General features: G+C 42.8%; 1 protein-coding gene and 1 non-coding gene across 2 annotated transcripts; both read right to left on the bottom strand.

Annotated features, from left to right (window-relative positions):
• Nucleotides 1-4294: 4294 nt before the first annotated feature.
• On the bottom strand, nt 4295-4375 carry TRNAL-AAG (transfer RNA leucine (anticodon AAG)). Its single transcript has one exon. It is a non-coding gene; the product is annotated as a tRNA-Leu (tRNA).
• A 659-nt stretch (nt 4376-5034) lies between these two features.
• Nucleotides 5035-8478, bottom strand: LOC125552624 (UPF0496 protein 1). The gene is made up of 2 exons (XM_048716236.2): nt 6637-8478; nt 5035-5418 (listed from the first exon to the last, which is right to left on the bottom strand). Exon 1 carries the CDS (start codon nt 7824-7826, stop codon nt 6669-6671), a length of 1158 nt encoding a protein of 385 aa, XP_048572193.2. The 5' UTR covers nt 7827-8478; the 3' UTR covers nt 5035-5418; nt 6637-6668.
• Between the last annotated feature and the right edge of the window lie 4346 nt (nt 8479-12824).

Below are 12824 nucleotides of genomic sequence, written 5' to 3' on the forward strand. Positions count from 1 at the left end.
TATTTTTAGAAAAAATTTGTCAGTAGCCGACTCTTCAATGCAGTTTATTACGGAAGAAGTGACTAGGTCCGGTTCCCTTTTTGTTTTTGGAGGAAGCAAGAACATTTTTAGAAGTTCAGAGCATCTTTAAAATTTACCAATATTTTTTAAATAATTCTTGAAAATTTTACTTTTTATGAATTTTTAAAAAAAACTATGACATATTTTTAGAAAAAATTTGTCAGTAGCCGACTCTTCAATGCAGTTTATTAGGGAAGAAGTGACTAGGTCCGGTTCCCTTTTTGTTTTTGGAGGAAGCAAAAAAGGTAGAAGTAACTAGGTCCGGTTCCATTTTTGTTTTTGGAGGAAGCAAGAACATTTTTAGAAGTTCAAAGCATCTTTAAAATTTACCAATATTTTTTTAAATAATTCTTGAAAATTTTACTTTTTATGAATTTTTTAAAAAAACGATGACATATTTTTAAAAAATTGTCAGTAGCCGACTCTTCAATGCAGTTTATTAGGGAAGAAGTGACTAGGTCCGGTTCCCTTTTTGTTTTTGGAGGAAGCAAAAAAGGTAGAAGTGACTAGGTCCGGTTCCCTTTTTGTTTTTGGAGGAAGCAAGAACATTTTTAGAAGTTCAGAGCATCTTTAAAATTTACCAATATTTTTTTAAATTATTCTTGAAAATTTTACTTTTTATGAATTTTTTAAAAAAACTATGACATATTTTTAGAAAAAATTTGTCAGTAGCCGACTCTTCAATGCAGTTTATTAGGGAAGAAGTGACTAGGTCCGGTTCCCTTTTTGTTTTTGGAGGAAGCAAAAAAGGTAGAAGTGACTAGGTCCGGTTCCCTTTTTGTTTTTGGAGGAAGCAAGAACATTTTTAGAAGTTCAGAGCATCTTTAAAATTTACCAATATTTTTTAAATAATTCTTGAAATTTTTACTTTTTATGAATTTTAAAAAAAAACTATGACATATTTTTAAAAAATTGTCAGTAGCGACTCTTCAATGCAGTTTATTAGGGAAGAAGTGACTAGGTCCGGTTCCCTTTTTGTTTTTGGAGGAAGCAAAAAAGGTAGAAGTGACTAGGTCCGGTTCCCTTTTTGTTTTTGGAGGAAGCAAGAACATTTTTAGAAGTTCAGAGCATCTTTAAAATTTACCAATATTTTTTTAAATAATTCTTTAAAATTTTACTTTTTTGAATTTTTTAAAAAAACTATGACATATTTTTAGAAAAAATTTGTCAGTAGCCGACTCTTCAATGCAGTTTATTAGGGAAGAAGTGACTAGGTCCGGTTCCCTTTTTGTTTTTGGAGGAAGCAAAAAAAGGTAGAAGTGACTAGGTCCGGTTCCCTTTTTGTTTTTGGAGGAAGCAAGAACATTTTTAGAAGTTCAGAGCATCTTTAAAATTTACCAATATTTTTTTAAATAATTCTTGAAAATTTTACTTTTTATGAATTTTTTAAAAAAACTATGACATATTTTTAGAAAAAATTTGTCAGTAGCCGACTCTTCAATGCAGTTTATTAGGGAAGAAGTGACTAGGTCCGGTTCCCTTTTTGTTTTTGGAGGAAGCAAAAAGAAAAAATTTGTCAGTAGCCGACTCTTCAATGCAGTTTATTAGGGAAGAAGTGACTAGGTCCGGTTCCCTTTTTGTTTTTGGAGGAAGCAAAAAAGGTAGAAGTGACTAGGTCCGGTTCCGTTTTTCTTTTTGGAGGAAGCAAGAACATTTTTAGAAGTTCAGAGCATCTTTAAAATTTACCAATATTTTTTTAAATAATTCTTGAAATTTTTACTTTTTATGAATTTTTTAAAAAAACTATGACATATTTTTAGAAAAAATTTGTCAGTAGCCGACTCTTCAATGCAGTTTATTAGGGAAGAAGTGACTAGGTCCGGTTCCCTTTTTGTTTTTGGAGGAAGCAAAAAAGGTAGAAGTGACTAGGTCCGGTTCCCTTTTTGTTTTTGGAGGAAGCTAGAACATTTTTAGAAGTTCAGAGCATCTTTAAAATTTACCAATATTTTTTTAAATAATTTTTGAAAATTTTACTTTTTATGAATTTTTTAAAAAAACTATGACATATTTTTAAAAAATTGTCAGTAGCCGACTCTTCAATGCAGTTTATTAGGGAAGAAGTGACTAGGTCTGGTTCCCTTTTTGTTTTTGGAGGAAGCAAAAAAGGTAGAAGTGACTAGGTCCGGTTCCCTTTTTGTTTTTGGAGGAAGCAAGAACATTTTTAGAAGTTCAGAGCATCTTTAAAATTTACCAATATTTTTTTAAATAATTCTTGAAAATTTTACTTTTTATGAATTTTTTAAAAAAACTATGACATATTTTTAGAAAAAATTTGTCAGTAGCCGACTCTTCAATGCAGTTTATTAGGGAAGAAGTGACTAGGTCCGGTTCCCTTTTTGTTTTTGGAGGAAGCAAAAAAGGTAGAAGTGACTAGGTCCGGTTCCCTTTTTGTTTTTGGAGGAAGCAAGAACATTTTTAGAAGTTCAGAGCATCTTTAAAATTTACCAATATTTTTTTAAATAATTCTTGAAAATTTTACTTTTTATGAATTTTTTAAAAAAACTATGACATATTTTTAGAAAAAATTTGTCAGTAGCCGACTCTTCAATGCAGTTTATTAGGGAAGAAGTGACTAGGTCCGGTTCCCTTTTTGTTTTTGGAGGAAGCAAGAACATTTTTAGAAGTTCAGAGCATTTTTAAAATTTACCAATATTTTTTTAAATAATTCTTGAAAATTTTACTTTTTATGAATTTTTTAAAAAAACTATGACATATTTTTAGAAAAAATTTGTCAGTAGCCGACTGTTCAATGCAGTTTATTAGGGAAGAAGTGACTAGGTCCGGTTCCCTTTTTGTTTTTGGAGGAAGCAAGAACATTTTTAGAAGTTCAGAGCATCTTTAAAATTTACCAATATTTTTTTAAATAATTCTTGAAAATTTTACTTTTTATGAATTTTTAAAAAAAACTATGACATATTTTTAGAAAAAATTTGTCAGTAGCCGACTCTTCAATGCAGTTTATTAGGGAAGAAGTGACTAGGTCCGGTTCCCTTTTTGTTTTTGGAGGAAGCAAGAACATTTTTAGAAGTTCAGAGCATCTTTAAAATTTACCAATATTTTTTTAAATAATTCTTGAAAATTTTACTTTTTATGATTTTTTTTAAAAAACTATGACATATTTTTAGAAAAAATTTGTCAGTAGCCGACTCTTCATTGCAGTTTATTAGGGAAGAAGTGACTAGGTCCGGTTCCCTTTTTGTTTTTGGAGGAAGCAAGAGCATTTTTAGAAGTTCAGAGCATCTTTAAAATTTACCAATATTTTTTTAAATAATTCTTGAAAATTTTACTTTTTATGAATTTTTTAAAAAACTATGACATATTTTTAGAAAAAATTTGTCAGTAGCCGACTATTCAATGCAGTTTATTAGGGAAGAAGTGACTAGGTCCGGTTCCCTTTTTGTTTTTGGAGGAAGCAAAAAAGGTTTGTCAGTAGCCGACTCTTCATTGCAGTTTATTAGGGAAGAAGTGACTAGGTCCGGTTCCCTTTTTGTTTTTGGAGGAAGCAAGAATATTTTTAGAAGTTCAGAGCATCTTTAAAATTTACCAATATTTTTTTAAATAATTCTTGAAAATTTTACTTTTTATGAATTTTTTAAAAAAACTATGACATATTTTTAGAAAAAATTTGTCAGTAGCCGACTCTTCATTGCAGTTTATTAGGGAAGAAGTGACTAGGTCCGGTTCCCTTTTTGTTTTTGGAGGAAGCAAGAACATTTTTAGAAGTTCAGAGCATCTTTAAAATTTACCAATATTTTTTTAAATAATTCTTGAAAATTTTACTTTTTATGAATTTTTTAAAAAAACTATGACATATTTTTAGAAAAAATTTGTCAGTAGCCGACTCTTCAATGCAGTTTATTAGGGAAGAAGTGACTAGGTCCGGTTCCCTTTTTGTTTTTGGAGGAAGCAAAAAAGGTTTGTCAGTAGCCGACTCTTCATTGCAGTTTATTAGGGAAGAAGTGACTAGGTCCGGTTCCCTTTTTGTTTTTGGAGGAAGCAAGAACATTTTTAGAAGTTCAGAGCATCTTTAAAATTTACCAATATTTTTTTAAATAATTCTTGAAAATTTTACTTTTTATGAATTTTTTAAAAAAACTATGACATATTTTTAGAAAAAATTTGTCAGTAGCCGACTCTTCAATGCAGTTTATTAGGGAAGAAGTGACTAGGTCCGGTTCCCTTTTTGTTTTTGGAGGAAGCAAAAAAGGTTATGAATTTTTTAAAAAAACTGAAGTGACCAGAGTGGGATTTGAACCCACGCCCTTTCGGACCAGAGCCTTAATCTGGCGCCTTAGACCAACTCGGCCATCTGATCGTACATGTAAATCTTCACCTTGCTGCTAATAAGTCTTTAAGTTTACAAACCACAGTTTGCAAAAGAAGCTTCTTTTGGTCCTTGGCTCCTTGCAGGCCTTCTGTTATGTCTACTCTTACATAAACCAACTTGTAATGGCTTGGCTGATGTACCTGCTCTCCACCCCTTCCTGTGGGTGGTTAGGCAGTGGCTTACTCTGATTTGGTCATAAGCAATGTCTCAAACGTTGCTTACATTCGCCCTAGGCGCCTGCTGATGCTTTTGATGAGCTAAAGCCTATTTAGCTGGTCATAGCGCAGCTAGATATAATTTAGGCGGTTTGGGTCATGTCTGCCTTTTGCTGCTTTCCCTTTTATGTTTCAGTATTGGGTTATTTGTAAAAGACGATATTCTTTACCATTCTTTTTACTAGCCACATTACATATATACTCCCTCCGTTTCTAAATACTCCCTCCGTTCCTAAATATAAGTCTTTGTAGAGATTCCACTATGAACCACATATGGATGTATATAGATGCATTTTAAGTATAGATTCACTCATTTTACTCCGTATGTGGTCTATAGTGGAATCACTCCAAAGACTTATATTTAGGAACGGAGGGAGTATAAGTCATTTTGGCAGTTCAAATGTTCTTGCATTTGGACATAGAGAGAGTATATATCAAGCAATCACAAATGTTTCAACCTTTTCTCCGGTCGCAATCATATATTTCAGAGTTGAATGCAACACAGACCACCCCATTTTTTTCTCCTTCAGATTTTTAAGCCAAAGACACAAGCATCTAGTCCAGAGGTCAGCACACCGAAGTTCTTCTAATAAATAAAATTATTTTTAGGAGAATAAATAAACTAAAAGCCATCCAGCCAGCCACCATCCGAGATTTTCGCCAGGAAATAACCAGGTTAGCAATGGCGATTCTTCACAGAAGTCCGCAAGCAGTGCACTATTTATTGCTTTATATGATACTGATCAGTTCCTTTGCTTGCTGGTCTACGCTACAGACTATATAGACCTTTTCATGTGCATCACTATCACCAAATTCCTGCAAATAAAGGTGGGAAACATGGTGAGAACTCAGAGCTTTCTTAATCAATCAGCAATAAAAAATTGCTTATCAAAAGAAGTAACATAACACTTAGCAAGCAAACATTAAACTAGGTGCTCGTGCAGTGCTTCGAAGATACAGATCAATAGTTTAGTACTGTCACCATATCTTGATGGGCTAAATTGCTTGCTAACATCTACTACCTCATTTTTGATCAATTTGAACTGCGAAAACATCTTGTATTTAGGAAAAGAGGTAGTAGTTTTTTGATATTCGGAAACAAAATGTGATACATTGAGAAATACCAGTTCACATTCAAATGCAAGAACATACAATCCAGATAGTGAAGTCCAGATTCGAGAGGAGATAGCAGATATTCCTTGTGCGAACATCACAAAAATTTAACTAAAATTTACTGATCAGATCATTCTGCTAAAGAAAACATGATACAGATAAAAAAAAAGATATTTGACATACTTAGGAGGGTACAGTTGGTCCAAAATGTTATATAAGCGCAGAAACTGCAATAGTGTATCAAATATCCAAAAAGTAAATGTAGCGGTGATCGCACAACAATGATTATCTGGTAAGAAGCATTTCTAAAGGAATTTCTAGAATTGCACCGACAGTTCAGCCGGACACGGGAACACCGCCGAGATACCAGATATCTCATACATTCTGTCTTGCTAATTTAAAATTTCCTTTGCTTAGAAGTATATCAGTATATGTAACTTGGGGAAGCAACAAGAGACAACACCTACACGTCTAGAAGACTAGCAACCATGGAAGCTTAGACAATGACCTTTTCCCTTTCTTTTAGAAAAGACTGCAGAAAACTTGGACCTCTGAAATGTGGGCGGTTAAGCTCAATAACAGAGTGGTAATTTATAAATCAGTATGACCTGACTTGGTCTGGATCATATAGACACGGTTCACCCACTGGAATTACTACTTACAAATACGGAGCACAAGAGTTATGTATTATATCACACATCTAGAATTCACCGCAACTTGACATACGGAGAAATTTCATTCACCGCAAAATCTTGTACGGTATTGTGCAAAAAGAGGCCATGAGACAGAACAAATCGATGAGCCAAACAATAATTTATATCAAACTGAGTCGTTCATAGTGTCTACAAGGAGCATCTCTTATGTACATTGCAACCACAACATGATCAAAGAGTACATGGCTATAACTTATCATATCCATACCTTACACATTCTTCATCATCGATCCTTGGCTCTCAGTTGGGATGCCGGATGATCCTTTGCAGCACGACGGTCCTTGCTCGGCGGATGTCTCGGCTACACCGGTCAGCCTGCTCCCCGAGGTCCTCGACGCTCTTCATGAAGGCCTCCAGCTTCTTCTTGATCTCCTCCACCCCGAACTTGACCGCCTCCTCGTCCCGCTCCGCGAAGTCCACGCAGTCGATCATTGAGCCGATCTCCATCTCCACCCGGTTGATGAGCACCCTGATGTTGTCCAGATCCTTGATGGCGATGAACGTGCCGACCTGCATTGCGCTCACCACCTCCTTCTGCCCACGGACGGCGTCCTGGTACCCTTTGAGCAGCGAGTCGATCCACTTCCCCATGGACCCTATCGGAATCGCAGCCGCCGCGGCCAATGCCGCTGCGACGGGCGGCGCGGCGATGGCCGCGGCGACCACCGAGCAGATGAGCACCGCCGCGAAGGTGCTCGCGAATATGACGCTCGACACCCGGCGCCACGCCTTGATGGTCTTGATCTTCTTGTCCAGCCGGTGCTTGCGCTGCTGCAGCTTCTCCAGCATGGCCAGCTGCTGCCGGTACACGGCCTGGAAGGCCTCGAAGAACTCGTCGGTGAAGGGGTCCCCGGCCGCCTTGAACTGGCGCAGCTCGTGCAGCGTGCGCGCGTACCGGGCGGCGGGCGCGGCGGCGGCGGCGTCGTTGTCGTCCTCGTCGTCGAAGCGCTGGAGCGCGACGTGGAGGAGGAGCTGCGAGTCGCGGGCGCGCTTGAGGCACTTGTCGAGCGCGGTGCAGAAGTCGAGGGTGTGGAGGCTGCTCTCGAAGTAGTCCTCCACGAGGTCGAACAGCTCGGGGCTCTTCCAGATGTCCTTCTTGCAGTCGAGGATGACCTTGACCACCTCCTGGTTCATGTCCAGGAGGCAGCCGGTGACCTCGCGGAGGGAGTCGAGCGACATGGAGCGCACCTCGACCCCCACCGCCAGCGTGGAGATGGCGCGGCTGGTGCGGCGCTGCAGCGTGGAGTCGAAGGTGCGCACCTCTGGGTCGTGCCGGCACGCCGCCTCGTACGAGCTGAGCTCCTCCGCCGCGGCGGCGTGCGGCAGCCCCGACTCCGACGAGGTCGTCGGCCGGTGGGGCCTGCTGCCGCCGGCGCTGCTGCTGCTGGTGTTCCCCATTGCCGGAGGCGAAGACGGCCGGTGGCACCCGCAAATCAGACCCAGGATGGACGGACGGACTTTCACCGGATTTCGAGGAATCAGCAGCAGATCAGGAGCACGACGCGTCCCAGGACCGAATCGAGGAGCGCCTCAGCAAGCAGGACGGATCAGACCGGCGAGCATTGGCAGGAGCCCACAGAATCCTTGCAAGAAAATCCGGGAGCCGGAGAAGCGGATTCGAGCGGGGACGAGAGAGGGAGAAGCTGCGAGCTTTATCGGCGGGGCGGCGCGGCGCGTCGGAGCGAGCGGTCAAGAAAGCGAGGTCTCGGGGGAGATCGAAGATGAATGGGAATGAATGCAGGGAGGGAGGGGGGTCGGGGGTGGTTTTGTGGAGTGTGGTTGTTGTCAGGTGTGGGGATGGCTTGTACGCATGACGAACGGACGGGGGACGGAGGTGGAGGTGGCGGTGGAGATGGATGGGCAGGCGGCAATGGCCGGCGGCGGAAGCAACCTGATGCTTCTCACTCCATCTCTAGGCGCGTGTGCGTGTGCGGCGGATGTGGTCTGAATCTGATCTGATGATGCAATCGCAGCAGCAGTAGGAGTGGAGTAAACACACGAGCAATTGCGCGTGCGTGTTGCTGCTGGCTGCTGCCCTGATTAGTTTCTGTCTCGGGGAAGCAAGCAACGAAGCAACGCACCACCACACCGCAGCAGCAGAAAGGGAAAAGGCCAAAGTGCCACATCCAGTAATTTGCAAACTGATTTCTTTTCCTTCACAGCATTGCCCACTTTCTGGCTGCATTATCTCGTGTGATTAATTCCATTTTTTCTCTCTCGAATATACCTAATTCTAATTCCATTTTAGCATCCTTAAGCCTTGTTCGGAGAACCTCCACTCCACAACTCCACTTCCAGAGTTGCAGTTGAAAACTGCGGAGCAGCTATTTTCTGACTCCACAGCTCCTGCAATTTCGTGAACCTGGTGAAATTCCAAACAGGCCTTTACTGTATAATTTCTCTTGAAAAATTCAGCTGGCGGATGGGGTTGAAAGCCGTCGGCACTCTCTGTGAAACCAGCTAAACATGTGTGCACAATTGCACATCATATCCACTTGTCGACGAAATGCTTGCAGAATCCCATACTCCATGCGTGCATCATCCGAACCGTGGCCGTTTCCGTTTTTTTTTTTTTGGTTTTCTTTCGTTGTGTGATACCCAAGCTTCAGTTGCTTTTCCATTTCGAAAAGAAGCAAAACTTCAGTTGCTTTTTCTTTTTATATGTCCATCGATCGATCCAGCACCCATCCATGTGTTTTTTTGCTGTGTGTACCTTACACTTCTTACACGTACGTCGACGATGAGATCTTGATCAAAAATCATTAGCACAAAAAGGTGTGTTAGTAAATACTCCCTTCGTCCCAAAATATAAGAACGTTTTTAATATTATCATAGTGTCAAAAATGTTCTTATATTCTGGAACAGAGGAAGTAATTAACTTTAATATTGTGTTTACTACTGCATATGGTAAGTCCCTTGAAATTACTGAGATCCAGTGCAAAGATTGAGCAAGAGTGGCTTGGCAAGTGTGAGCAGTGACAGCACAGCACGGCACGGCGGGAGAAGAAAAGCGGCCCGGCCGGACCAAATGGGACGGTCGTGGTCTGGTCTTTGCGGAGAAAATGACCCCTCTTTTCTTGGACAAGGCACGACTACATTTACATTTTCCAGTGCGCAGCACAGACGTGTGGTCCCATGCCCATGATGGTCACATGATAGTTGACTCTGGTTGTTTTCAGGCCAGATATGCTCCGTAAGAGCATCTTCAGCCGTTGAGCCTTTTAAAAGACATTTTTTTCGTCTTTTGAGGGGCTGCCGACGGAACTTTTGGCCTGAGGGTGAAAAAGCTACCAGTTATGTTCACCCGAAGCCGTGCCCAGGCCGCGCCCGCCATAGGCCACAGCCGGCCCGACCTCGCCGCCGAGCTCGAGCAGAGCAGCATGAGCGCAAGCCGGCGGAGCAGAGGACGAAGGACCGGTGCAGCGCCAACGAGATGATGGTCGTGCTCTCATAGTGCAGCGGCGTGCTCCTGGACCCAATGGCCGTGCTCTCGTAGTGCCGCGACGCAGGACAACGTGGACTATAAATTGCAGAGCCCTCTGCCGCTCTCTCCATCGTCCTCTGCCGCCCTCTGCCGCTCTCTTCATCTCTCCATCCCCCTCTGCCGTCGACACGTCACCATCGCGCCACCATGCCGCCTCGCCGCCGGGGAGGTACGGGCTACCGCGGCGTCCGTGTGCGTCCGTCCGGCACCTACTCCGCCGAGATTCGGCCGGGCGGCGGCATGCGGCTCCGTCTCAGAACCTTCGACACCGCCCAGGAGGGCGCCCGCGCGTACGACGCTGCGGCGTGACGCCTCCTGCAGTCCCGTCAGGACATGAACTTCGCCGACGTGGCGACGCGGGAGCGGGCACAGGAGTTGGCGCCTTTCCCACGGTTTTTCACCGACGAGGATCGTCGCAAGTACCGGAGGCGGGAGCATCGTCTCAGGCTGGCCGAGATGGACGAGCAAGCCATGGCGCTGTGGAGCCATCGCTTCCCGGAAGACACCAACGAGTAATAGTTCTTTACCCAGAGGAGGGCGAAGAGGGCGAAGAGGAGGGAGGAGCGAGCCGACTATCGCGAGGACAAGCGAACGCGGAAGGCGGTCGCTAAATACAACGAAGCGCTAGGAGATGCGTCCTCCTGGAACTCCGGCGACGAGCAGCTCCTTGACGCCTACGCTCCGACGTAGGAGGAGGACATCACCGAGACAGAGTCCGAGTCGGACGAGTAGTAGTAGTAGGAGAACTATCTAAGAAACCAATTTATATATCGAATCGTAGTAGGAAAAAACTGATGAAATATAGCGCGCCTGCTGGAACGGCGTGGGCGCGCTTTAATTTGCGGCGGCCGCTAGATTCAGCGCACCGCCGCGCGCAAAAGCTGACTAACCCGGCGATGTATTCTGATTTTTAGCGCGCGACACGTTGCGCGGCTGTTGGAAATGCTCTTAACTATTATCGTGTGTGTCGACTCCGGCCGCTTAATTGCTACCGTGTGTGTCGACACGGCGCGCCATCTGAAGCTCTCACATCGCTGCTAAGCAAACTGAATCTATCCGCGCCGTGTCCTACAGCCAGCCAAGCACGTTGTAGGGCATCTCTACTTCTAATGCAGCAGTTGGTAGTCTCGCTTTCAGGTTTTTTTGTCCCACCTTTCATGGTTTTTTGGTACCTTCTCCCACCTTCACTGATTTTTTTGTAGATTTTTTTCTTCCCCTCCTGCCACTTCATCGATTTATTTTCGCGTCATCCTTTCACACAACGAAAGAAATCTGAACAGATCAGAACTTTCCATACTGGCGCAAGTTATTTAGTAATGTAGAATCAATCACGAACAATCTCTAAAAATCAAATCTAAATTAATTAACCTTACTTTAAATCAATCAAACACATTAATTAGAAAACAAATATTTGATTTTCAGAAAAATCACTCAATCACATTAACCTTATCCTAACTCATGGATGATAATCAATTTCCAAACAAAGGAAACAATACAATGAGGGAGCAGTAAATAAACTCCCTTTCTTATGACATGTATATGATATTCCCTCCCCTCTCTGTTGTCGAGCTTTCTTAATTCTCGAGGCCGATGCTTGGGCTGCATCACTGGGTCACGACGGTGCCGGAGGACGAGGACGGCGAGGCCGGGTGCCGTGGGCGGTGAAGGGGGCGAAGAAGGGCGGCTTCCCTGGCCGTGGCCCTGTGAGTTGTTGCGGTGGAAGCGGCACTTGAAGGACCCGGCGTGGGTAGCCGGCGCGCAGACGCACTTGGAAGCGGGCCCGTGGCCCGTGCCGGATGGCGCCGACGCCGACCCGGTCCACCTCCTCCGAGTATTCTTGGAGCTGTGACTGGTCGATTTACATGAAATTAATTCCCTCAGTTGTGGTGGCAAATATAATACACATAATTCATATTATTATGCACTGGCGTGTGTGTAAAATAGATGGATTATGGTCCCGTACCTAATAAGATGGATATGTGTGTGTTAGAGAGAGAGAGGGAGAGGGGAGAGAGAGTGAGGAAGAGGGAGAGAGAGTGTGTGTGAGGATTTGATGGTAAAAAAGGTCGCCAATGTCACTTGATATGTATGAGAATATTAATATTGAACTCTTAAAATTAATGTGGCCCCGTTGCAACGCACGAGCGTTCTTCTAATGTATAATATTTGATAAGATAGTCTTATCTTAAGTCTTGCATGTAATTTAAAAATGAGCAAAATAAATGTCTACAATGGATCATATCTTAGCTTTATCTTCAATAATTAGTTATTCCTAAAAATATAGCGAGACATATTGTGTTAAGAGATCACCTTTTACTTTTTTTATGTGTTCTCTCTCCTTCATTTCATCATTTGTTTTATGTGACACTTCTAAAATAGCATCATTGTACATGCCCGTACGTACGTGTTGAGTGGTGGCATGCCGACCGACCGATCTATCTCATCTCTCTGCACGTCTATCCAGCTGGAGCTGGAGGGGGGTTGTGTCCCAACTTTCGGTTCCATGGATCAGACACGCTCGCTTAACCGTTTTCCGTTGCTTGCATTGCCTTGCCACCGCATCCTTTCCCCGGCTCAAGTCGGATCACGGCAGATCGCTTCGCCGGCACAGGACCGGTCGCCTTCCTGCGTCGTGCGTGTGTGCGCGTGGCCGCACGTCCTCCCAAGGGGCAACGGAGCAAGCAAAGCGTCCTCTTACGAGCATTGTTAGGCTAGTTATAGTGAGAGTAACTTAGCGAGTAACATAACGTATTTTAATTTTTTTTGCTTATATGACAAATAGTTAATGAAAAATAGTAACATAATATGTTACTGTAACATAGCGTTTCTCAATACAAGATGAGTCTACAAACTAATAAATGAAGCCGTCTATGATACTACTAATATATTACTTTATACTATAAAGATAGTAA

Source organism: Triticum urartu, chromosome 4A, assembly GCF_056163025.1.
Source record: "Triticum urartu cultivar PI428250 chromosome 4A, HENAU_Tu73, whole genome shotgun sequence".
NCBI lineage: Eukaryota > Viridiplantae > Streptophyta > Magnoliopsida > Poales > Poaceae > Triticum > Triticum urartu.